Source organism: Xiphophorus hellerii, chromosome 3 (genome assembly GCF_003331165.1).
Source record: "Xiphophorus hellerii strain 12219 chromosome 3, Xiphophorus_hellerii-4.1, whole genome shotgun sequence".
NCBI lineage: Eukaryota > Metazoa > Chordata > Actinopteri > Cyprinodontiformes > Poeciliidae > Xiphophorus > Xiphophorus hellerii.
This window is the reverse complement of record NC_045674.1, coordinates 9,122,887-9,150,600: the sequence shown is the minus strand read 5'-3', so window position 1 is coordinate 9,150,600 and position 27,714 is coordinate 9,122,887. Positions and strand designations below refer to the sequence as shown.

The 27,714-nt window shown below is 39.9% G+C and overlaps 1 protein-coding gene across 1 annotated transcript; it reads right to left on the bottom strand.

The window, feature by feature from the left end:
• Positions 1–19: 19 nt before the first annotated feature.
• On the bottom strand, positions 20–27,714 carry eva1ba (eva-1 homolog Ba (C. elegans)). The gene is made up of 4 exons (XM_032559159.1): positions 27,416–27,714; positions 13,395–13,543; positions 3,695–3,788; positions 20–3,617 (listed from the first exon to the last, which is right to left on the bottom strand). The coding sequence occupies exons 3-4, from the start codon at positions 3,759–3,761 to the stop codon at positions 3,193–3,195; spliced, it is 492 nt and encodes a 163-aa protein (XP_032415050.1). The 5' UTR covers positions 3,762–3,788; positions 13,395–13,543; positions 27,416–27,714; the 3' UTR covers positions 20–3,192.

Here is a 27,714-nt window from a genome sequence, read left to right as displayed (position 1 = left end):
AATCAAGCTTTCCGTAAACTTTAGCATAAGAGTTAAAATCGTTTATTGGCACCAACAACAGAAGAGTAGACAAAGACATGCTGAGCTAAACAGACAGCAGAGTGAGCAGTCAAACATTATAAGAAAACCCCCATAAACCCAAAATAAACCAACCTGGTCAGCACACTGTTTTAATCTGATTGTTGGAAAGCAAATTTCTCTCTTTTCTTTTTTTTTTAAAACAACTTTGGACCGTTTAACACAAAACCAGAATATTCTAGTGCCACTGAAGTCATGCTGTTTCATGCCTTGGAAGCAGGCATATACACAATAATAAACTGAAAGGACCCATTCAATCTCTGTAAAAAAACAAAACCAAAACTGTGAAACAGGATTTTTATATAATATGATTCAAAGACAATGACAAAATAATACAAATTAAACATAAAAGTATTGTCTCCCAGAAGTCATTAATTACTTGTAATTCTTATCTACATCTTATCTAGGTGTACATCTGGACCAACCTCTATCAAGCACTTCTAACAGCTTACAAGCATCTAAGAAAATCTCAGACATTAATTACATAAAGTTGTTTTCATTAAACAGCCAATACCGTTTTTTCCCCAAGGCGAAGAACTGCTGTGGCTCAATTCCAAACAGTAACAGGAGAATGAAAGGTTTTCTGCTTTGTGTTCAAGTGACATTCATGTGTCTCACAAAACCAACACCCGACCTAAGAAAGAATGTTTTTAAACTTGTGTTTCACAAATTTAAAATTCACAAATTTAAACTTTAAATTTGAACTTTAAGTTGGAAGTATTGCTGTCTTTGATTTCTTGTGTTTTGCTAATTTCCTGATTTTTACATTGTTTTAGCTTTTCATCAGTTACTCTGAAAGACTATGTTTTACATATTTTATTTTTTAAGAAGTATTTTATACTGGGGAATTATTGCTGCCCATGAACTACCATGTTTCTTTGTATGACTAGTTATAGACTTTTATATAAATAGCCGTCTTATGCAAATGTGACGTTGGAAGGGTTTGCTTTTGTCTTGCCATGGCTCTAGTTTTGCATGGTAAGATATTAACTGGTCATGATCCTTCAATAGAACCCAACTTAAAAAATCTGAATTGATCCTTCAAGGTGGAATAAAGTCTTTACAACTATCTACACGCATGAACCACTTTGGGGGACAACACCTCATCAGTCCTAGGTTGAAACCCGTCAGCATTTTTTTGTGGCATAGATTCAACAAAGTGTTATAAATAGTCATCAGAAATTTGTACAATTAGCATTGTAAAGTTACTGCAGATTTGTAGGCTGGTGCAAATCTTCTGCCACATCTTAAAGGTGCTCCGTTGGTTTACGATGTGGTGAAGCAGTGAACTTCTTGTCATGTGAAACCAGTTGAGATTTGTGACTTGGTGCATCATCTTACTGGAGGTAATCATCAGAGGATAAGTTGCTGTGGTCATATAGGTATGGAAATGGTCGGCACAATACTCAAGTAAGCTGTGGTATGAAAACAGTGCTCAGTTGGGGCCCAAAGTTGCACCAACAGCCAGAAACCTTGATACAAGGCAGATTGAATTTATGTGTCTTGCTGTTTTTATTTAGTTGTGCTTGTGGGTCAAAGTCACAAGTTTTCACATTTTTTGTTTAAAATTGCCTCTCAATTACTAAATATGTTTTAAATATATCAAAAACAACAGCTTAGGAGAGAAAAACTACATTTTTTATTGTTGCATTGTTTTGCTTAATATATGCAAACCTGCTGTTTTAACATTAAGCACCAAATACAGTGGGAAAATAAGTATTGATCATGTTAACAATTTTCTCAGTAAGTGTTTTTAAGGGTTCTTTTAGCATGCCATTGAATTGACACCAGATGTCATTTGCCACCGAAGTAATTTATATACAAAAGGAAAGCCAAACAAATAAGCCCGCAAATTAAGTTATGTGTAATAAAATGGAATGAAATGGGAAATTAACCTTGAAAAGGAGGAAAAGAAGCTGCACAGAGCCACAGGCAGCCAGGAAACCAGTGAAAGTGCAAGCATTCAGAAAAAACTATAATTTCTAACAGTGGCAGTTAATGTCCTGCTGGTGTTGTCGATTAAAAAAAGGTTTCTCATTACCAAGGATGCCATGATGGACAAGGGCAAAGAGCTTTCTCAAGACTTTTGTAACCCAACTGTTGCAAAACAAACTGATGCTATTGGTTGCAGATATATTTATAAACTTTTTAATGTTCCACAGTGGACTCTTTGGACCATAATCCCAAAGTGGAAGGAACATAATTTCAGTATAAGACATACATGACCAAGTGGTCCTTGGAAGGTTAATGCCTGAAGTGTTGCTGAAATACTCAGGAGAGTTGGACCACTAACAAAGAACTTCAGAAACACCAGCAATTAGCAAGCACAAATTTCACATGAAACCTACAAGTAACGCACCCAACAGTCATGACTTTCATATAGACTAAGTGCGCTAGGCTCCATTATTGAAATAAAATCCTGAAGCTCGTTTAAAATTTGCTGTGGATCATCTGTAAAACACAATGAAACCTTGGGAGAAAAGAATCTGGCCACATGAGACCAAAACATTAGCACTTTGATTGTCCAAACATGTTTGGACAAGTGGAACTTCACATCACTTGAAAAACTTAAATCACCAAACTTGAACCCAATTAAAATCCATTGAAAATCCAGTGAAAAACAGAGTATCAGAGTATGTAAAAGAGGAATTTATGGACTAATTAGTTTGAATTTCATTTTATGTTGGGATTACTTGTGTTCCTGACATCTGGTGTGAATTTAATATCAATGGGCTCTTTAGGAATATATGAACTGAGAGAAAACATTCACATGTTCAATATCTATATTCCCTCTTGTATATTTACAGCTTGATACCTCCACAAATCCTTCCGTTCCTCCATTCATTCCACTTGATTCCACAGAGGCCATTAAGACACCTTTCAGTTCAAATATGTATAGTCAGTTGACACTAATGCATAATGCTACATAAGAAGTGCAATATTTCAAAGTTCAGCTTTGTCAAAGCAAAATACCTCAAATTTGGCACTGATATTTTTATGTCCCACAAGTCACTTTGGATCAAAAAGAAGCTCTCAAGTTGAAAGGACACCAGGCCCAAAGGTTTTTATGTCTACTCCATTACAAACTCAGGTTTCCTGGAAGCGTTCTGTGCATTAGTAGTAGTGCACTCTTCCAATAGTTCCTGTTCCCGTCCCCAGGATATCAGGCTGGCCATTCCTCCAGATCTCCCGGATGATCCGTTCTCTCTCCTCCAGCCTCTGTGCACGCTCCAGCTCCTCAGCTGAAGTAAAAACGTTCACACTCAGGGTGCCATCTGACTGGCTGGTATGATTCCCAACAGGGATTTCTGTGATGGGCAATGGAACAGAGGCCTCTCCTTCTTCCCCTTCCTCATCCTCATCATCATCGCTTTCCTCGTCTTCCACGCTGACGTCTTTTAAGGGGTTCTTTTCAGGCGTGGGGGGAGCGATCTTGGTCCGTGGCTTACAGGATATGCGGATCACCAAGAGGCAGAGGGTCAACACCAGACCGAAACACACTCCGAGGACAAAGTAAAGCCCAAAGCTCTCCGGATTGGCTGCAGAGGAGACACATACAAGCCATGATTTCCCAGGTAAAGTGAACTTTGCTTCCGTGTTCTGTACTGTGACTTACCTTTGATGTGTGCAAAAGCTGCAATGCTGTTGCTAAGGAGATCCATTTCTTTTTTCTTAACGTCCATTTTGTTTTTGTCTTCAGTTTTTCAAACCTGAAGAACAACAAACATAAAACACAAGATATTTATTCTGAATCTGTAATATAATCTGACTTAAATCACCTGGACTCCTTCAGATTATTTCCTATTCCCTCTTCCCCTAGATCTGAATTCTGTTCAGTGCCTAAATGCAAACCCATGACTTCTTGGGGGTGGGTGGTGTGAGACCTCCAAGTCTTCAACAAAAGCTTCTCTGTGGCTTCGTGTGGGATCATTGTAATATATTTAGAAAAATTGTCTCTGAACCATGACTCTTATTCAATGCCTTGTGAAAGTATTTGTGCACCTTGAACTTTTCCAGTTACAAGAACAAACTTCACTGCATTTCATCAAATTTTATGCACAAAGAAGTGCATAACTTTAAAATGGAGAGAAAACAGTGTGGCTTCCATTATCTTTTTAATAACAAAGAAAATAAACAATTTAATCTTCTTTCTGCCTCATTATTATGCATTACTTTGTGTTGGCCTAGCACTTAATTTTCCCCCAAAATACAGTAAAATTTATGACTGCAGTGGGACAAAATGTACAAAAGATTCAATGACTTTCAAAACATAGTAAATCAGGTAAAGTTCATTCTTCCAAGTGGTCAGACAGATCTCCTATGGATCAGATAAGACTCCAAGATGAATTTGAAATGAAAATGTTGTATTGTTTGGAGGTTGTGTCCCTGACATTCAAGTGGTCTATCCTTCCTGCCAGCCTTTCAGTCTGGCGAGCTCTATTGTGTTTGTCTCCATTCATTACGTGCTCTCATGACTTTTAACACTCTTTAGGAAGTCTTCACTCCTAAAGAAAAAGATTCACAAAGAAGCCATGGAGTTGTGAAGGTTCATTCTCTTTGATGCACAAATTTTAATGTCCAGCAATCCTGGTCTGGTGTTTTGTAGGAAGTACATTTTGTCCTTTCAAAACCACAATGTTTGTTATATTCAACATCATTGTGTATCATCATTTTGAAAGTTGATCTATTCCTTGATTTCTTCACTCAGTAGCACTGTGCTGCTGACTGTGGATTTTCTCAGAAACTTCACCATTTTGCAAACAGTTTTCTGACCTGATTGGGGCCTGCCATGCAAAGCAATGGCAGGAACCTATTGCTATTCTCCCAATTCTTTATTTTTCATCCGTAACCGTTAATGCGGCTCATACCGCTGGGTGCACACCTACAAATGAGGTATCAAAACGTGCAGAAAATTCACGCCATTGGAGCTATTACTTTTGGTGGGATTCGGGGTTAACATGGCGACATAATTCGCAAAAAACTATGAAAAAAACCCCATTATAAGTCAATGGGAAAAATCCTAGAAATACTCTATTTTTGAGGATTCTCTGTGTCGTCACGAATTCACGTAGAAATGCCATTCAAATTTCATTTTGTAGATACGTCTGTGATCTCTTCGAAAGTGAAGACGGCTCGTCGATACCAATTACGGTTTGTCCACAATTTGTCTGTAAGCAACCCAAAGTTTCTCATTTTTCCTAAAATTAGAGTGTGAATCTTCCTGAGTGCCCCTCTGCTAGAGTGAGAAATGAAGACAATTTTTCACCCCAAAATAATTTTGAAATCGCCATCACGCCCACAAATATCGCACGATTGGTATCAAAATCGGTCCTGACATTGATACGCATGTCTGCTCCGGTAAAATGTTTTCGAAATTTATCTAGATCGTACGGTTTTCTGTCACGGTGCTTCAGAGCAAAGTCATGCGACAGGATTTTCTAGGCTGTCTGAGGCTCTGTCACTAACAGTTCACACCTTGGTGAGAAACTTATTTAACATAGCAACGGAACTCAAGAGGCTATTGGCTGCTGATTAGGACTACAAATATGCATCACTGTAGTTCTATCTATAGTGGAATACTCAGTTGAAACAGAGCAGGACTGAACTGGCCTTTAGAACTACTTGCTGCTATGGGCTGTATATAACTGATTTAACTCAGTAACTGTTACACATGGGATTAGTTTGGAACTTTAAAATTAAGCATACTGAAAATTTCAAAATAAAAGCCTTGAATATTTTTAAATCAGGTAATTGCTCTGTTGAGCATTATAATTGATTTAACCCAATGACTGTTATACATGGGATTAGTTTGGACCTTTGAAATGAAGCATAATAATAATTTCAAAATAAAAGCCTTGACAATTTTTACATGAGATTATTGCTCTTTTCAGCATTATATAACTGATTTTATCCAATGACTGTTATACATGGATTTAGTTTGGCCCTTTGAAATGAAGTTTTACAAAAATTTCAAAATAAAAGCCTTGACAAAAATTTTAAATCATACTGAATGGTGCACGGCCACCTTACTTAACGGTCTTGTGATTCTCCACATGCTACTGATTACATTGCAGCGTTCTTTAGCATTGATGCTAATTTCTAGCATGACAACGCCGGGCCCAAACCGACGGGCACGCTTTGGCAGGCCCCGGTTAAATTTCTTCAGAAATTTTCTAGTCTGTATTTGTTTTTTCTTGAGGCAGAACAAATGTTTCTCTCTGTCGTTATACAGTGTTAATAAAGTTTTTTTTTTAAAAAACATCCCCCCTTCCCCCCCACACCCAACAGACTTCTTGTGGCTATGATGTTGAACTGTGATGTCACACATCCTGTTTGTGACATCACTGGTGACTGTCTTTGTATTCCCAGATTCCACAGAGAAATTCATTTGCAGTTTAAGGTTCGAACGAGAAAGAAACAATGGCGGAGAAAGATTTCACGTTACAAAAGTTAGAGATTCTCCAGAAGAACCAGATGAAGCTGAACAGTGAAAATGAGCAGCTTCAGAAAACAGTGGAGAGTCTGAAGAGGAAACTAGAGAGACTGAACAGGACCGATGACTCAACAAATTGGCATGTAGAGAATAGCAAACTCATAAGTTCGAATGGGTATTATAAAAAACAAATGATTAAAGTTAATTTGGAATTGGAGGAAGCGAGAACAACAATTGAAAGAATGCAAAATGATTATTGCAACATGCAACAATTAACAATTAAACTAGAACGGAAGCGGGCCATGGCAAAAAATGACGCGGAAAAATCTTTAAAAGAAAAGTCAGAAAAACTGCTGTGCCTTACTAGGGAGAACGAGGAATTAAATAAGGAGATCGTGGCTTTAAAAATCAAGATAGACAGAATGGAATCCAGGGTGGAAAAAACCAAGATTGAACCACAAATTGATCAAACACAGGAGGAAGAAACACCAAAACCGAATATATTCCGGAGAGTTGGGCGTGTTTTTGTTGACATGTATAATTCGGGAACGCTGAGGTACTGGGTGCCACCCTGGATTTTTTAATAACTGAAAAAAATTTCAGGTAACTGGACGTAAGTATTGGGGGGTCACTGTGTTGTGAAAACTGGTATGAGGAGGTGGGATCATTCCAGACTAATGCAGACAACAGATCATGAAGGCCTGAGCAAGTGAATCTTGCATTTTAATTTTTTGATGATTATGGGACAAGATATTTTGAATTTACTTATGATGATCATACACCATATATAAAACTGTAATTGAAGTAATAATCAAACAATGTGTTAGATACAGAGGCAAGGGAAAAAGGCAAGTCCGAACATGTCTGGACTTGCCCCAGAGCTGTGTCCCAATTAAGGATCTGAAACTAAGATGGTCACGAGGAAAGTAAGGGAGGGAAGCAGGGTATATGTGGGAATGGCTGGGACTTTCCGATGAGGTAGTTGCATGCTCGAGAGGTCACGTACGCCTTATAGAGGCATGGGTTGAAAGGGTATATAAGGCCAAGGGGACCAAGAAGAGAGGTCTGGCACCCTGGAGCCATGGGGAAGTTGAGACTTCGCACCGCCAGAAGGGACAAGACCCCTTGACCCTCAGCCCTGGTTCCTGATTTGGCTGCCTTACTCTGCCTCAACCCTAGGATCTCAAAGTTGCAGCAACAGACTTGGAGAAAAGACAAAGGTAACTGAGTGATGAAGATCTGAAGTGTTCGAAGGACAACAGCCAGGTCTGCTTTGCTTCTATTTCAAAGAGGATTTTGACTAGTCTGTAACAAGCGCACGTTGTACTTAGAGGGGGCGCTACCGTTAATAGGAGTGGTTATTGAGGTTGTGCAGGTGTGAGGGCTACTCAGCTGATTGCTTCTTAACTGGAAAAGGCCATAACTCTTGGACTGTAGGTAGTTAAAGGCTAGTTGAGTCTCCTTCGACACCAGCTTAGATAGATCATCTCTACTAGACTTGCTTCAGGGTAATACTCGAAGGCTTAGAGATTTTTTGGACCCGTTGGACGGAGAGCTGGTCAGTAGTCACTCCTTGGATGTTGTGAGGTTGAGGGCGGGGCTGACTATTGCGTAACGACAGCTGGTACCATAACGCTGTGGGGTTAGCGACAGCAGAGAGGAGAACTTGGGGGGTAGCTGGTACCAGGATGTTTGAGGATAGCGCCAGCAGAGAGGGGAGCTTGGGGGGTTGCTGGTACCAGGATGTTTGGGGATAGCGACAGCAGAGAGGGGAGCTTGGGGGGTTGCTGGTACCAGGATGTTTGGGGATAGCGACAGCAGAGAGGGGAGCTTGGGGGGTTGCTGGTACCAGGATGTTTGGGGATAGCGACAGCAGAGAGGGGAGCTTGGGGGGTTGCTGGTACCAGGATGTTTGGGGATAGCGACAGCAGAGAGGGGAGCTTGGGGGGTTGCTGGTACCAGGATGTTTGGGGATAGCGACAGCAGAGAGGGGAGCTTGGGGGGTTGCTGGTACCAGGATGTTTGGGGATAGCGACAGCAGAGAGGGGAGCTTGGGGGGTTGCTGGTACCAGGATGTTTGGGGATAGCGACAGCAGAGAGGGGAACTATCATTGTTTCCTCAAGAAATGCTTTACAAATGTCACAGTTAAGACTTTTAAGACGTGCATATTAAATGTGCAGCTATTAACATGAAGTATTTAAAATAAGTTATGCTTTATGATATTTTCTTTGCAGAAAAGACAATAGAACAATAGTTAATTGAGAACTTTCTAAGCTCTTCTGGATGCAGATCAGAGCATGTTTACTTAGGGAATATTAGAGCAGTTTACCATATATTTATTTCTCTGTTTTCTTAATTAACTAAGTGGGAGGAGACATTAGAGAAGGAAAAGTGGAAAAGACAGAATTATTAAAGTAGAAGTTTAAAGTATACCGTTGTCTTTCTCATTCACCCAGATTCCTTAGATCAGGGGTCACCAACCTTTTAGAGACTGGGAGCTACTTCACGGGTCCAGAGTAACACGAAGGGCTACTTGTCTGATACAGACATAAATTGTCTTGGCTATATATATAAATATATATATATATATATATGATTACATGCTGCCTGATCATGTTAATGTTAGGGACTACTGACAGTAGTTATCAGTAATAATTTACCATGGCAGCTATGGTTAATTGCTATTATGTGATCAGAAGTTCTTAGTTCAGAGTTTTGAGTTTGATTCCCTTTTGGAGCTTTTCTGTGTGATTCTAAATTGCCCACAAGTGACTGAGAGTTTGGATTGTTGCAGCAGCAGCTGTACAGCTGGACGCACTGAGAGATTTTCCTTTAAATTAAAAAAAGAAAAGTTATTGTATTTCTATTATCCAACCCTGTTTACTAATAACAAAATTATGGAGAAGAAAAAGTTCTTTTGTGCCAAAACATCTTGTATGTAGCGCGCATCAGTGTGAGTCTGTGGGGGTCAAAGGGCACCCAAAGCCTAAATCTTATTGGTCAGTTTGCTTTTTCTGTGAGCTAAAAATGATGAGTGGAGTTTGAACCTCCCGTAGTTATAAGATTTCGCCAATCCTCCTCTTTCCGTGGATCTCACTGCTTCGCTTCAATGTCTTTATTATTTAGCATCGTTTGTGTAAAAAAACAGAAAAAAGAAATAAAAGGGTGCGCTGCTTTAGTGGTTTAGTTTTGTGCCGATGTTTGCGCGTTGGAGAGGTGGTTGTGCTCCTGCAGGTCGGGTGCAGTGATAGTTTTGTACCTTCCAATCTGTCAGACATTTTTTTTCGACATCTGCTTGTGTCAGCCCGCAGGTGACCCGTCAGCTGTTCAGTTCACAAAATCACAAAAAAGCTAATAAACCGACAACCCGCCAGAGCCGCGCACTGTAAAAAGCTCAGGCAGAACCTGAGGTTCAAATGATGAGTGGTTTAAACTCCAGTCATCATTTTTAACTCACAGAAAAAGAAAACCGACCTATAAGATTTAGGCTTCGGCGTTCCCCACCTCACCAACTTAAAACTCTGAACTAAGAACGTCTGACCACAATATAGCAATTAACCATAGCTGTCCTTACTGATAACTATTGTGCATAGTCCCTAACATTAATATGATCAGGCAGCATGTAATCATATTTACTTAAATGAATTTTTGTTGTAAAGAAAATTTATGTTTGTATCAAACAAGTAGCCCTTTGTGTTACTCTGAACCTGTGAAGTAGCTCCCAGTCTCAAAAAGGTTGGTGACCCCTGGTCTAAAAATAGCCAGACTTACCATGATTTTATGTAAAAAGAAATCAACTGTTAAGTACTATTTTTTTTTTAAAAAAAATGGTTTCCACTAGTATTTTAACCATTTTCTTTCTTTCCAACAAGAATCCAAACAAGTGTTTGTAGTTGGAAGTTCTCTTTTCCATGACATCATCTTCATTCCAAATTTCTAAAATCTTCAACTTTTCAAGGTTAGAAAATTTGTATCCCTAACCTTCTTGAAAACAAGAAGGTTAAAACAAGAATGTCTTGCATGGCAGGCACCTATTGTTCCACACCTAATAAAACGTCTCTTTATTGGGGCCTAATATTAGCCTGCATTATCTTGTTATTTCAGGTTAAGGCACTGGCTTGCGCAGATAGTGCCTATCTATTAGCTTTAGCCTTTAACCTAATGCTAATAGATAGGACTACAAAAACGCCATATCTCTAGTTCTAACTAACACTGAATTAAAACAGAGGACTGAGCTGCCATTTAGAACTACTGGCTGTTTTGCCAGTAAATAACTCATTTAACCTAAACAACAATTCTATATGAAGCTTACTGAAAATTTCAAGATAAAAGCCTCAATATCCCTCTGAGGATAGTCACAGATTGACTTCAATGCATTTCTGAAAAATTTCTGAGCTCAGCACACACCATCTTTCTCTCATCGCTGTTATTACTGTGAGTGAGGTAGAGAATATGAATCGTGGTACTATTGGAGACGACAAATAGCCCTCTCAGATGCTTCAAACGGTTTTCAAGTACGTATCACGGTTCCCGAACGGGAAGGAGTTGTTAGGACTGCTTTTTTCTGTCAAACTGGCTGACTCAAAGAAATAGAATTCTGTCAGCCCTGAGTGTCTGACAGACAAGCTTCATTACCATAGCAACAGAACAAAGAACAGGACAGGGCAGAGCAGCTGATTAGGACTACAAAAACGCATCACTGTAGTTCTAACTATGGCAGAACATGCAGGTTAGAACTACGACATGGCAGAACTGTCAGTTACTACAGAGGAGGACTGAGTCTGCCTTTAGAACTACTTGTGTTTTGGGCATTTTATAGCTGATTTTACCCAACCATTGTTACACATGGGATTAGTGTGGCCATTTTAAATTAATCTTAATAAAAATGTCAAAATAAAAGCCTTGACAGTTTTTACATCAGGTAATTGCTCTTTCGGGCATTATATAACTGATTTCACCCAATCGCTGTTACTCATGGGATTAGTTTGGACATTTAAAATGAAGCTTACTGAACATTTCAAAATAAAAGCCTGAATATTCCTCTCAGATCTTTCAGAAAAACAAACTACTTCAAACTACTGGAATTCTGTCTCTTCCTGTCTGCTTCATCACGCGACAGCTGAGCTGCTCTTTAGAACTACAATGACTCAAGGTTAGGACTACAACATGGCGGAACTGTCAGTTACTACAGAGGAGGACTGAGCTGGCCTTTAGAACTACTTGTGTTTTGGGCATTTTATAATTGATTTTACCCAACCATTGTTACACATGGGATTAGTGTGGCCATTTAAAATGAAGCTTATTAAACATTTCAAAATAAAAGCATTGACAATTTTTACATCAGGTAATTGCTCTTTTGGGCATTATAGAAACGATTTAACCCAATCACTGTTACTCATGGGATTAGTTTGGACATTTAAAATGAAGTATACTTAAAATTTCAAAATAAAAGCCTTAATACTCCCCTCTGGTTAGTGCACGGCCGTAGGCGGTGCAATAATTTTAGCCTGTATTATCTTTCTCTCTTAGGTTAGTGCGCTGCCTTTCATAGCAAGGCAGTACATTAACATTAGCACAAACATTAGCACTTCACTGCCCTCCACTAGTGCACCGCCATAGGTGATGCAATAATATTACCTTGCATTATCTTTTTCTCTCAGGTCAGGTCACTGTCTTGCGCAGTAGCTAATCTTAGCATTGATGCTAATTTTTAGCATCCGAACACTGGGTCCAAACCGACAGGCACACTTTGGCAGGCCCCGGTTAAATTTCTTCAGGAATTTTCTAGTTACATCATAATCTTGCTCCATGAAGGTTACCAGACAGTCACCTCAAACTGACATGTATTTCGAAGATAGTTTGTTGAGGATTTACCACATAAAAAACAAAGCTAATTGACTGATTTGAGGCACTAATATGCAGAAGCAGCTTAAAGGGATGAGTTGTTGAAGCGTATTGATTTCTGCATTAAACCGAAATCAGTCAAAAGATTACTGTAAAAGTGAACTCAATTAGAAAAATACTGGTGGGGAGTTTTTTTTAGTATCTGACATCAGAACACTGATCTGGAAATGACACCAAAACTCAGAGATCCACCTGGATTTTCCAAATGTTGTACTCAGTAATAATAAATAACATTCATTATATATAATATAATAATATTTTTCATTGCATTTTATATATTGAAACATTATCTGGGTTGCAGAGTTTTACATGCTGAACCTTGGTTCATTCTGTACTGTTACTTGACGTTGATGTGCGCAGAAGCTGCAATGCTGTTGAACAACAGCAACAACAAAACCACACTGATTTAATCAGGTACAAAGCCTCTAAACTGCAAATAAAATCAGATTTTAGTGTTGCTGTCTGTTTTAAACTTGCAGCAACCATACTGGATTTTCAGGTTTTGGGAAGGTGACAAGCCATAAATTTTTCTACTCAAAATTTTGACTTTCTGTATTTTTTCAAAAGGGAGCCTTGAATTTATTCCTTAGTAAAAACTAGATGCAAATTTTTATACTTTTAAAAAGAATGTCTGAGTAACAGAGCTTTAAGTCAAACCACATGTCTTAATACCGATGCGTCAATCAAATGTCCTTAAATTGCACAAACCAAGTGTTTGCGTTTGCTTTCAACTCTTAATTAAAAACTCTGAGAACTTCAGTGCTTGATCGCTCTCATTATTTAGCTATTGCTGGAAATTATATTACACTCAGCCTTATTTGTTGATGTATTCTGGAAAATAAAGGACTTTAAACACAAAACCACATTTGTAAACCATGTGTAATCCGGTCGACTAATGAACTAAAAACCATGGCAAGAATTCCGCAGCAAAAGCAAACCTATTTACACATTAGAGTTCAGTTTAAAAATGAAACTCACCACAAAATGGAACCCTAAAGAAATTCTTCAATTGCGACTCATAATGCAAAGCGAGGCTGCAGTGGTCTCGGTCCTTTCACTCTCTCCCTTGCTGTTGAATCAGGGCCTATGATCTTTGGTCTTCAGGCTAAACAGTTCATTTGGCCACCCTGAGATGAGAACAAACACAGACACACACACACACACACAGATGTCAAGCTACATTAGCAACAAACTCACTGAGGCATCTGCAATGCAAACATGGACAGGGCTTTTGCAGAGTATGCTGCCCAGAATGAGACTGGAGGAAAATCTGTTGATTTCTAATGTTTGAGTTACTTTTATAAAACATAATCTGCACAAAAACTTCACATTTTCAGAAAACTGCATCTGGGTTTGTCAATTTATTCCATTTCTTTCTTTCTTTTTATCTGTAATTTAAAGTGTCACTACTCACTACAATTACTTATTACACTGTAACAGATGGATCCTTTCTTGCTGCTCAATACTGCAGCATCTTGAACATGCTACAATTCACCATATTCACAATAAATTTGTCTGTCATTATATCTTATGTAACAGTATAAACATATAACTGATTTTAATAAAATATCAAGGACACAATATTGGCAAATGCTATTCCTAAAATGCCTTGGATCAATATCAGAGCAAAGTAAAATCCAAATCAGGACATTGTTAGTAAAAGCTATATAACATGGTACATATCACCAGGTGGAGGATGCTGTGAAATATGCTGAGCTGTGTATTTTTTAACCTATACTCCTGTTTAGGAAACACTCCTCTGTCCTGCCAGTTGCTGTTGGTTTAGGAGAGACCCCTTGCTTTCCTGAGCTGATTTTGATCTTGCTGACTCTCCACACAGTGCCTGAGTGAGACAGTGTTTGGGGAGTGGGAGGGTGAGAAACAGAGCAGCCACTGTGCCAACATGTTTTCCAAGTCACCCTCCCTCCCCCATCGCTGTTGGGAGGAACACGGAGACCTTTTGTTTCGGCACTGAACGGTTGGGACATACCTAGACAAAGTCTTTTGAGTATTTTTCATTTTATGTCACGTTTAAAAATTACGATGTTCATCTCCGCCCACCCCTCCCATAGTTTATTTCATTCACTGTTATCAAAAACAGATTTTAAATTGATTGGGTTTTTTTTTTGGTCATAATCCTTCTTGTGAAGGTTAAGTGAAATTATTGGACACCTGTAGTACCTCATATGGCCTCTTCTCACACAGGGATTCAACCAAATCTAGCTTGACCACACAGGAGGAGCTATTATCAGTGGTTAATAACAAATGGAGACCTTCTTATGGCTTGTCAAGACCTTTACTAGCTAAGTTATTTTCTTCCCAGACCAGGGAATTATTAACAGAGTCAATCTCTTTCTAAGCTGCATATTTAATATCCTATGACTCAACCTTTACTCATTTTTTCCAAGTGTTTATTTTACCATTGGAGACCTTGCCCTACCTTGCAGACTTAAAATTAAGACATTCTCTTTCACAAATGGTTATGCCTAAGTGACTTGATGAATGCTTTTTTTATATTATGTTTTGATTATTAAATCTGGTAAATGCTATGAACAAAAAGAATAGTCCTTCAGGGATTTTAGGACAGAAACATAGCAGGCTTATATAGATTTAAAAATACAAACTACAGCTAAGCAAACAACTACTTATAACTGTGCATGTTAGGTGATATAAAAATGGCAGGATTTTGAATTATTCTCTAGTTTTACAACTTTTAGCACATTTTTTGGTTTTGAATATAATTAAAAGCAAATAGAAAGAGGAGTGGAAACATGATTTTCCAATTACCTGGTCAAACGTGCAGCAACACATGCTTTCGTGCAGCAATGTCCTGTGACGATAAAGATTTCTTTTTCCCGGCTAGCTTATTATCTGCTCTTTCCTGATTTCACATCCTCAGGTCAAACAACAAGCATCCTCTTCCTGAGTTTTTTTTTGTAAACTGCAGACTGTTTAGGAATGTCTTGACACATTGAGATAGTTTTTAACTAAGTCTGAAAAACATGCCATAAAAAATTATAAAGCAGAAAACAAAATATAATCCCAGGACAAAAAATGACAGGCTTGAATTCGTACAAACGTTTTAGATCAGAGCTCTTCAGGGGAAACAAACTAGAGCTTTGTTGCTGTGACATGGAACCTGGTCATAGTCTATTTCTGGCAGAGGCTGTTTGCTTTGGTTTAGGAGTAGCATGGAAGAAAAACTCCAAATGTAGCACAGTCTTTTTCTGGTCATCCACTTGAAGATAACCACAATTCCTCTTCCTTCTGCCAAAGTCTGTCCCTTTTTGAAGGGAACACATTCAAGTCAACAATTTCCTGCACCATTGGAGCTATTGTCTAAAATTGGGAGGATCCAGTGTCTAAGTTTTCTACTGTATACAGCTGTCAGCTGTGATGGTCATTAGGTCAGTTCAACTCATATCCCAGAAGTGCAACTTAAAGTTGCGTTTAGAGCAAAGAAAACACAAGAAATAAGAAAACTCTACAGGGCTTGCAAGCAATTTTCAAAACAGAAGGAAAAGCAAACACACTTAAAGTCGGCCTTCTATCACCTGAAAAACATTTCCAGGATTAAAGGACTAATGTCTCAGCCAGATCTAGAGAAACTCATCCATGCGTTCATCTTCAGTCGTATTGATTATTGCAACAGCGTCTTCACAGGTCTGTCCAACAAATTAATCAAACAGCTGCAGCTGATCCAGAATGCTGCTGCTCGCGTTCTCACTAAAACCAGGAAGATAGAGCACATAACACCAGTTCTAAAGTCCCTCCACTGGCTCCCTGTAGCTCAAAGAATAGACTTTAAAATACTGTTGTTAGTTTATAAATCACTGAACGGCTCAGCACCACAATACATTAAAGATATGCTTTCATTGTATCAACCTTCCAGACCTCTCAGGTCTTCCGGTTCTGGTCTGCTCTGCATCCCCAGAACCAGAACCAAACGAGGAGAAGCAGCTTTCAGCATCTATGCACCACGAATTTGGAACAAACTTCCAGAAAACTGTAAAACAGCTGAAACACTGACTTCTTTTAAATCTCAACTGAAAACCCACCTGTTTAGAATTGTATTTGAAATGTAATCAATTACAAATTTATTGATGTAACTTGACTTAATGATTGATTCTATATTGCATTGTGATTCTGTGTTTGTTATGATGTAAAGCACTTTGAAATGCCTTGCTGCTGAAATGTGCTATACAAATAAAATTTGATTGATTGATTGATTGATTAAAACAGAAGTATGTTTCAATGGAAAACATGAATCCCATCATTTGACAAAAACATTCAAGGATGAAATGTTAAAAAGACAGTTTTTAATAAGTAAATCAGATGCATTTAAAAAACACACACAAAATAAAGAGACTTAAATTAGTGTTTCTGTCAAATCAAAAAATGTTTTATACGTTACTGGTTTAAAAAATGTCACAGGTTTTTAGGAATTTATGAGTGACTCAACTTATAAAATCATGAAAAGAAAAGAAAACTTCTCTAACATTTTCTGTGTTGCATAAATTAATAAATCTGGGTGTCATCTGCATAATGAGGAACATAGAAATCATTTGTATTGATAATATGACCAAGAGAAAACATCCTCCATTCAAAAACCACATGGGTCAATTCCCTAGTGTCAGAGCATAAACCTTTAAAATATTCTCCTTTTTGAGGTGCTTCCTGTTACTCATAAATCATGAATTAAGCAAGAAACAGCCTGCAATTGTGAACTTTCAAAGACAAACACTACTCTTCCTGAAACTGGGTTCAAACTATATTGAGAAAATCATCCACACCATTATATTCTGGATGACCTGCAGTCATGGCACAAAATCACTATGATCCTCTTTCTGTTGCCTTCAGATGCTGGGGCTGAGCTTCAGCAAGTTGCCATCATCAAGTTTAAATTTCTTAATTTATTTGAGGCAACAACATGGCATTTGGTTGTTGCCATGAAATAGGGTGATTTGCCAGATAAAGTTGCCCGTGAGATTAAGTCTGTAAATCTGCCTTGGACTCAACTTGCAGAACAATTGTTTCTGACTTTTTTAAAGTAGATTATCAGTTGCAACTGAGAAACACGTCATAGCAAAGACTTGTCAAAAAATACAATACAGTAATCCTTGATACTTATTTCAGAAACTGTCCAAAGACCTTCCACAATGAAGAAATCAAAAATCATAAGCCTTTGGTGAATTAACACAGAGAGTCAAGCCACATTTGATTTAAACATCCATCCATCCATCCATCCATCCATCTTCTTCCGCTTATCCGAGGTCGGGTCGCGGGGGTAGCAGCTTCAGAAGGGAGGCCCAGACTTCCCTCTCCCCAGCCACTTCTTCTAGCTCCTCCGGGGGAATCCCGAGGCGTTCCCAGGCCAGCCGAGAGACATAGTCCCTCCAGCGTGTCCTGGGTCTTCCCCGGGGCCTCCTCCCGGTGGGACGTGCCCGGAACACCTCACCAGGGAGGCGTCTAGGAGGCATCCTGACCAGATGCCCGAGCCACCTCAACTGGCTCCTCTCGATGTGAAGGAGCAGCGGCTCTACTCTGAGTCCCTCCCGGATGACTGAGCTTCTCACCCTATCTCTAAGGGAGAGCCCAGCCACCCTACGGAGAAAACCCATTTCGGCCGCTTGTATCCGCGATCTCGTTCTTTCGGTCATGACCCAAAGCTCATGACCATAGATGAGGGTGGGAACGTAGATCGACCGGTAAATCGAGAGCTTCGCTTTTTGGCTCAGCTCTCTCTTCACCACGACGGACCGGTACAGCGCCCGCTTGACAGCAGACGCTGCGCCAATCCGCCTGTCGATCTCCCGCTCCCTTCTTCCCCCATTCGTGAACAAGATCCCGAGATACTTAAACTCCTCCACTTGGGGCAGGACACCCCCCCTGACCCGGAGAAGGCACTCTACCCTTTTCCGGCTCAAGACCATGGCCTCGGATTTGGAGGCACTGATCCTCATCCCGGCCGCGTCACACTCGGCTGCGAACCGCTCCAGCGAGAGCTGCAGATCACGATCTGATGAAGCCAAAAGGACCACATCGTCTGCAAAAAGCAGAGATGAGATCCTAAGGCCACCAAATCGGATCCCCTCAACACCTTGGCTGCGCCTAGAAATTCTGTCCATGAAAGTGATGAACAGAATCGGTGACAAAGGGCAGCCCTGGCGGAGTCCAACTCTCACCGGAAACGAGCCCGACTTACTGCCGGCAATGCGGACCAGACTCTGACACCGGTCATACAGGGACCTGACAGCCCGTATCAAAGGGCCCGGTACCCCATACTCCCGGAGAACCCCCCACAGGGCTCCCCGAGGGACACGGTCGAACGCCTTCTCCAGGTCCACAAAACACATGTAGACTGGTTGGGCGAACTCCCATGCACCCTCCAGGACCCTGCCGAGGGTGTAGAGCTGGTCCAGCGTTCCACGACCAGGACGAAAACCACACTGCTCTTCCTGAATCCGAGGTTCGACTATCCGACGGACCCTCCTCTCCAGGACCCCTGAATAGACCTTGCCAGGGAGGCTTAAGAGTGTGACCCCTCTATAATTGGAGCACACCCTCCGGTCCCCCTTTTTGAACAGGGGGACCACCACCCCAGTCTGCCAATCCAGGGGAACTGCCCCCGATGTCCATGCGACATTGCAGAGTCGCGTCAACCAACACAACCCTACAACATCCAGAGCCTTAAGGAACTCCGGGCGGATCTCATCCACCCCCGGGGCCCTGCCACCGAGGAGCTTTTTAACCACCTCGGCGACCTCATCCCCAGAGATTGGAGAGCCCAACCCAGAGTCCCCAGGCTCCGCTTCCTCAGTGGAAGGCATGTTGGTGGGATTGAGGAGGTCTTCGAAGTACTCTGCCCACCGGCCCACAACGTCCCGAGTAGAGGTCAGCAGCACACCATCCCCACTATAAACAGTGTTGGTGCTGCACCGCTTCCCCCCCCTGAGACGCCGGATGGTGGACCAGAATCGCCTCGAAGCCGTACGGAAGTCTTTCTCCATGGCCTCTCCAAACTCCTCCCACGCCCGGGTTTTTGCCTCAGCAACCGCCCGAGCCGCATGCCGCTTCGCCCGCCGGTACCCATCAGCTGCTTCCGGAGTCCCACAGGCCAAAAAGGCCCGATAGGACTCCTTCTTCAGCCTGACGGCATCCCTCACCGAAGGTGTCCACCAGCGGGTTCGAGGGTTGCCGCCGCGACAGGCACCGACAACCTTGCGGCCACAGCTCCGATCGGCCGCCTCGACAATGGAGGCACGGAACACGGTCCACTCAGACTCCATGTCCCCCACCTCCCCCGGGACGTGTTCGAAGTTTTGCCGGAGATGGGAGTTAAAGCTCCGTCTCACAGGGGATTCCGCCAGACGTTCCCAGCAGACCCTCACAACACGTTTGGGCCTGCCAGGTCTGACCGGCTTTCGCCCCCACCACCGGAGCCAACTCACCACCAGGTAGTGGTCAGTGGACAGCTCCGCACCTCTCTTCACCCGAGTGTCCAAGACATACGGCCGCAGATCCGATGAAACGATGACAAAGTCGATCATCGAACTGCGGCCTAGGGTGTCCTGGTGCCAAGTGCACATATGGACACCCTTATGCTTGAACATGGTGTTCGTTGATTTAAACACAGGAGATAAAAAGGTCAGATTACACAAGGGAGCCAGTCTTGGCTATTCCCCCATTGTAATGACAAATGCTGAACCACAGAAGGGGAAGAAGTATTTTTTTATACCTCAAATTTCAGCTAAGCTCCTACAACTGTGGTTAGTCTGGAATGTAACTACACACAATGAAAATAGCTGCATTTCCATTAAATCATATTTTACTGTTTTGAGTCCACACACAGGCGCTCTCCAGTGAGCAAGATCACAAAGGCTGCCATCAGGATTTATAGCAGCTAGTGTCTTCCCACTTGATTGCGTTCATTAAAACATTTCTGCTTTGATTTGTTGGCTGCTACTGAGCAAACTGTCTGGACTTAATGATCCGTGGCATCAAAAGCAGTAATCTGGGTCATTTATTTACTATTTTCAACATGCAGAGCACATTCTGAAATGGGCTGCAGCAAGTTCCACTTAAATAAATATACTTAATCATAGCAGTGTCTCAACACTGCTTATTCAGTTATTCACAATGAAATTCCCTGAACAGCTGAGAAAATGTCAACAGGAGTCTCAAAACTGCCAAAGTATATGAAACCTTATCAGCAAATATCTGCTGGAAGGAGTTCATGATAATTTTCTTACACCTATAATTACGCCACAGAAAAGGCTCCAAGTTCTGCAAATATAATTGAACTTTAGTTCTCCCCATGAGAGTGAAGGTGCAGGTATTGCTATTCATTTTGTAAACTGAAATGCAGCCCAGACCAAGTTCTGTGTTTACAGTGTCTGTGAAAGCATTTATGAAGATCAGAAGGGTGAAAGTAATATCCTTCATAAGCCAAATTGAACATTTTTTCTTCTTCAGATCCAGGCATACTATCAAGAGGGATCTCTGGAGAATGCAAAGATGCTCTTCCTCCAAGTTCCTTGGTTGGGAGCTGTTATTGATATTAAATCTGTTTCCCTCTTGTCAGTGAGGGTTGCTGACATAGACAAAGAGATATCATTTAATTTGGAAAGAAAACATGAAGGCAGTTCTTATTTAAACTAAGCCTTAGTGCAGATGTTGAGCTTGACCCTGAACAATCCACGAAGGAGGAATGGCATTGAATTTTGATCTTAAAAATGTAGTGGCAGTTGTTGAAAGCTGATATTTATAAATGATTTCTTGTCTGATTTTATTCCAATCAGATCTACAAATAATTGATGAACATGTTAGCCTTTCCATGTAGAAAGCTGGTGGGAATACATTTCCACCTATAATTTCTTCTACATATTATTGAAACAAAAGCTCTAAGTACAAATTTGCAGACTACAAATTTCAGGTTTTTATTCGTAAGTAAAAGTTAATATGTACATTTTTCTTTCTATTTCACAATTCTTTTTTTGCTGTTCTCCCCTCTAGGGGGTCTTTTGTGGGCTCTAGTGTCCCTTATATGAAAGTAGGCTGACAGGAAACTGGGAAGACATGCAACAAATATCACCGGGTCCAGGAATCGAACCCGTGACGGCCGTGTCGAGAACTCAAGACCTCCTAACGTGGGTCGCACTATCCCCTACGCCACCACAGCACGCCCTGTATTTCACAATTCTACATTAATTTGTACACAGTTAATTTTTATGAAAAGTTTGATCATTGACACACTGATGTAAAGCCCCACCTCTCCGTACAAATTCTTTGTTTACTGAAACATATTCTCTACTGAATCTGGACCTGGAAACAATCGGTCATCATTACATGACAGATTGATCACAGAAGTGTTTGTATTTTCTGCTGAAACAAACAGTGAAAATGTGTGCATTTTTTCTAATGCAGAGGAATGTGTCTTTCAGGGTATTATGGTATCATAAAATTTAAACTATTTAATAAATAACACAAAGGCATGAGGAATGTTCTAACACTGAAAATAATCTGTAATTGAACTGCATTTATCATAAACATTGCACAGTAGAACATACAAAAGCACCACAAAGTCATAGCAGATGACTGCTGTTTCTTAGCGGTTCTTCTAGATTACAGTTCAGCAGAGCGGAGACTATTACTCACCTGCCTCTCAGTGTCTTGTGTTTAAAAGAAAATCCCTTTTTTGTTTTTAATAAACAGCAAGCAATTAGTGATTTTTTGTGTGTGAATTTGAATCTTCTGTAAACATTCATAAGAAACTACATCACAGGTGATTAACACACAGCGCTGGATCTGCCTTTACGTCAATACTGTGGGCTTCAAGAAACAGTCTCCTGATGTGAAAAACCTCACACTTATGGTCAAGTGCAGGTTTGCTGAGCTCATATTAATTGGAATAATTACATTGTGGTTTTCACACCTCTCCCCGGGTAAGTTTTATGGTTTGCGATGTGAATCCAAAAATAAAGAGGAGCAACAGAAGGAACTGATCTGGCATGTCTTGCTCTTTTAGCAAGACATGCAAATCTTGCTAAAAGAGATTTTTATGGTGTCTATCAATACATTTTAAATGAGTGGCAGCCCTATTTAATTCTACGTTAAGGGTTGGTGTAAAACCTGCAGAATATCTACTTGGATTTATGACTTTAGGGCAATTATCTTAATTTTTCTAACTCGAAACTCAAAAAATTTACTCATTTTCTTAAAAAAAAAGAAGGTTATATAAAACATTGTTTTTTCCCCACAGAATATACACAAAACCTGTGTGTGACAGTGGCACAGAGGTAAAGTGTAAGCAATGTATGGAGGCTTTGGTTCTCCACGTGGCTGTCATGGGTTCGATTCCTGGCCCAATGACCTTTGATTTTCCCTCTCTCTCATAACCCACTTTCCTGTGTTTTGTTGACACTGATAAACAAGTGTCAACAAAACCTTTAAAAAAGTGTGTGAACAAAACACAAAGATCCATGATCCATTTGGGAAAAAAAAAATATATACAAAACCTAAAAAAAGTCTATGTTGTGCTTAAAATCTGTAAGCATGCTAAAGTTTTGATAGTTTTGATGACTGAGTACTTGTTATAAAAGGTTTTAAACCACATATTAGGCAAAACTGACTTTGAAATTGTTTATTTTTAACACAAATTATATCAACGTCAGCTCTTGCCTGACGTTGATATTGCAAATTGCAAATTGCAGTTGCAATTGCAAAATGTCACAGAATACTAAAGTCAGTCAATTTTCATTGCATTTATGTGAACTGGACATTTGCATATAATAGTTAGGGGGTTCTTTTTGTTTATGTGGGACTAAAACTGATTTTTTAAATAATTTTTTTCATATGCATTTGTATCCTGCTTTGTGATATACTTTATTTGACACAAACTCATGAATAAATAAATACCAGCTTTTCTTTCAAGGGCACAAACGTTTCCAAGAGCAAACATAAAATCAACCAAATCAGACATTCTTTTCCATTTGTAATTTGACTCCAGACTTTGTACCTTTTAGCCTTGTTTGGGCTATGAAAACAACAAATTTTTTGTTGTTAATATAATGCCAGCTTGCTAAGAGTAAAACAAAGAACTCAATCTGATTGTATCCTGAAGGGTGTACCCTAGTGCACTGCTCGTCCTGTGAGGACCATGTTTTGCCGGCTGAGGCAGGTAATGTGAGGGTAATAGAGATGGGGACTGAGCTGGGGGGTTAGGGCAAGTGGTTAATGTCATCCAGATGTGTTCCAGATGTGAGGTAGAGTCTGAATGCTTCACTTTGTAAATCCAGAGGATATACAATGTTTTGTCTCCATATGCACCTTATTAAGACACTGAATTAAGCTTAAATCAGTTCAAAGCCAGATTGGAGCAGATAAACATTTACAGGTATTGGTGTGTGTGTGTTGTCTGTATGTTAATACTTGAAAGACATCTGTATCTGCTCTTGAAAGCTACAATTAATTCTTTTGCATCCTCACACATTTACAGCTCAATAAATAGAGCTGTGAGCACACTATTGTGATTGATCTGAGTAACTATCCAGAAGCATAAAAACATGATCTTTTGTTAAATCTATGAACCCACAAAATTGCTTTATCATTCAAAACACATGTTCGCCCTTTGTTTGACTTGGCCCAAAGAAGTCGGTTTATACTACCTATAAATGTGATGCAATGTCTCCAGATTTAACAAGTATCACCATGACAGGAATGTATTTGTGTAAATAAAGTGCAGTTAAAGTTGCTAGCATGGTTTAAAGTCCCGTTTGTCAGTGGCTTCGAATGACCTACCAACTATTAGCAGACAGGATAACTCTAGGGCTGCTATTTGTTATTAGGACCAATTTAATCAGAATATCTTGATATTTTTTATAAACCAGACAAAGCCTTACTAAAACTTAAACCATAACATTGTAGAGTCATTTAAGATAACATAGTGCTATAGCCTTTTAATTTGTATTTCAGTCATTTATTTATTTGAAATGAGTTTGTAGCATGTTTTATTTTGTTGCAAAGTATGGGAATGTATGATAAAGACTTGATAATATTCACAGTAAAGTTTTTTTTTTTGTCATTTGATTAAGAGATTGTGAAAATGTATTCCTAAATCAGTCCTCTTTCAGATACTGACTGCTGCCTGACTGCAAACTGAGAGCTTTGTGATTATTCCCCACAGAGTAGGACTACACTCAAGTACTCAATAAAGTCCCACTTTAAAAACAGCAACTAATTTGACATATCTAGAATTAACTGATGCAAAGCTTTCTTTAATTGTTTGAAACTTACTCAGAAGGACTGTTTAAAGCTAACCTGGCAGGTTACAGTCAGCCTTTTGGACATTATTACGGTAACATCAGGGCAGGTGCAAGGACTATTATTCTGTTCTTAATGATACAGAACAAAACACTATTTCACAGTTCCAGATCAGTTTGCCTCTTCATTCAAAACCTTCCCTAACCCAGCAAATACATTTATTTTTCTTACATTTTGAGTATTTTCATCAATTATAAAGAAAATAGTAAAACAAATCCCCAATATCATATATAATATAGTTGCATTTCATCTGAAAAACTTACAGGCACATAGCATTCACCTATCTGTATTTATTTAGTTTTTCTTTAATCCATTTGGGCTGGTTGACTCTTGTAAAACACGCAAAAGACCTGATCAAAGCTTATGAATGTTAAGCAACATCCAGCCGATTAATATTTACTGGAGTCACATTACTTTAAATTTACTTCAAATCAAAGTTGTTTATTTTGTACTCCAGATATTCAATAACCAAAGTTGTACAAGTACCGATCTGAGAAGCGGCAAAATGACCCCCACTGTGGCAAGCCAAGAATGAAACAGAGTAGCAGAAGCTTTTATTTTAAAGTTTTTCTGTTATGTTCGATTCAAATAGGACTCTGGCTGGACCTTTTCAAAACTAGCATGTCGGGAGAAACATGTTGAAATTTTAGGAATTACTTTAAACCTAATTCTGTCAGGGATTTGAATAAGTCTGGGCTTTTCCATGTCAGTATTCATATAAGTGACAAGAACAGGGGTGAATGTTGAGGCAAACCTTTGGGGTTTAACTTGTCAAACATTTTGTTGAACCTAAATAGAGGCTCTTAATAAATGTATGTGTAAGCAAAAAGTTTGAGAAGTGCATGTTGTTGTGACAGAAGAAAGAAAAAAACTTCAAAGTAAATTTTATATGCTTTAATATGATCATGGGAGGAATGCATTTGTATATTCAGTCATTGCATAGTGTAAAAATATATTAAACTGAGAAACACTGTATTTTTTTATACTCTGACTTCATGTTGGATAAAGCAGCTAATATAACCATCTTTGAACAGGCAGCAATAAAAACATGAATCGTGGTTTTTGAAGAAATATTTGGATGATGAATGTTCACAATAGCTAGGGGTCTAAGAGATCTGCTGATGATCATCTGATGTGGTGTGACTTTCTGCTCAGTTAAGCCAATTTTACTGCATTTCAGCTGCTCATTGGAAAATACGTACTTATGCAGTTTTGCTAGAAGGTTTAAATCCAGTCCCTAAGTGCAGAATACTGAGCAATATCTTGAAAAAAGTCTAAATAGATCCACTGCTTTTACACACGACTAGAGCTTTTGAAAGGAGTGTGGTTACAAAACTGATATGTGATAAACATAATCTGTCACACTGAATTGTCTTGCCTTGAGCTGTTGTGAAATGATAATTACAAACAGCCATAGCGCACTTTTCACCCCGTCTTTAACAGGAAGTTGTGTTTATCTCTTGTCTTTGTGGAGTGCTATCTTCAGGTGCCTTTTTCTCTTAGTTTACCTTGACTGAGACTGGACTGAAACTTTGTGTAATCACCTTCCAAACAGGCTGGCACCATGGGAGTTTAGACAAGCAAGTCAAATCAGATCACAGCCTCTGACCTCGGGGTAAATAAAGTACGTTAACAACCAGCCTCTGGACAGATAAGACATGTCGGGTGATAAATGAGACTGTGAGGCTTCGGGTAAAAGGAAAGTCTGCCAACTTGAACAGCCTATAGAGGTCACAGGGAAGTCAACACCCCTCAGGTGTCTATGCTTGAAGGTACTGTTTACCTGACTTTCACACTCATTCAATGAGGGGTTATCAGATTGAGAAGAGGAGATGCAGTTAAAGTGCTGCCAGTCTGTTCAGATTGACTGGATTAGACACAAAAGAGAAGAGGCCCAATCCAACCTCAACACATCACCTTCCTGCTCCGTCTCCTCTGACAGGAGGTGCTAACCACAAACATCCATCACAGACAGAAGGAGATATGAAAACTGACTGAAGCATATGGACAGCTGATGTGCAAGAATGCTTGTATAAGATTGTATAAGTTGAATGAGAACTAGAACCATATGAAGCGCTGCACAAGTTTAGTTCGTGCTTTTAAAAACCTGTCTCTGACAAAAAAAAAAAAAAAACTGACCTGAGAATTTACACAACAGATTGTTTTTGTTTTATCAAAACAGCGACAAACCAGTCATTAAATAATGTGCAGCTGCACCGGAAAGCCATTAGCAGGCTCCCCTGTCCCTCTGCATCAAGTATTCTCTTTGCACCGGTTCACTTATTGCGAACGGAAAACACACATATGAGGGAGGATCACACAATGATGCCCTGTTTGGATGGATATCCTGCTCAGATAATGCCTGGTTTTGACAAAAACAGTAGTTTAATCTATGACAACATATGGTTGTTATTATGAGCATCACATGTAAAAGCTGAGTGAGTCTTTGTTTCCAAAACTCTCCAAATTCTTTCATATTCAACAGAGCTTACCAAGTGGAAACAATTGTAAAACAGAGTTTAGTTTTTTCTCAAGAATAAGGAAGTTTTCCAACACAGGCACCTCCATAACAGCTAAAGTTCAGCGAAGCATTTAAACTTTAACAGAGGGCTGCATTGTGTGTTTTGCAGGGGTTTCTATGGTACTACATACACACTGAAACAAACTGTCAAACTCACTGGTAGGTGATGAGAGGAAAATGTCCCAGATGAAGTTGTTCAATAAACTCCGAGATCTTCAGACGAACTGCAAATCTTCTTTCCCTCCACAAACACATTTACAAGCAGTCCTGGCTGTTTCACGCTTTCTGCTGTCCTGAACAACTGGGGTGTGAGTGTGTGTGTGCGTGTCTCCGCCTGCAGTGCGTGTTCAGATTCTGGGGAAGAGGTGGTAACTTCCTCTCAAACTTGGAGACTGAGTGAGTAACAGAGTTTTTCTCTCTCCCGGCTTCGGTCTGCAAGGAGCAGGAAAAGCTGTC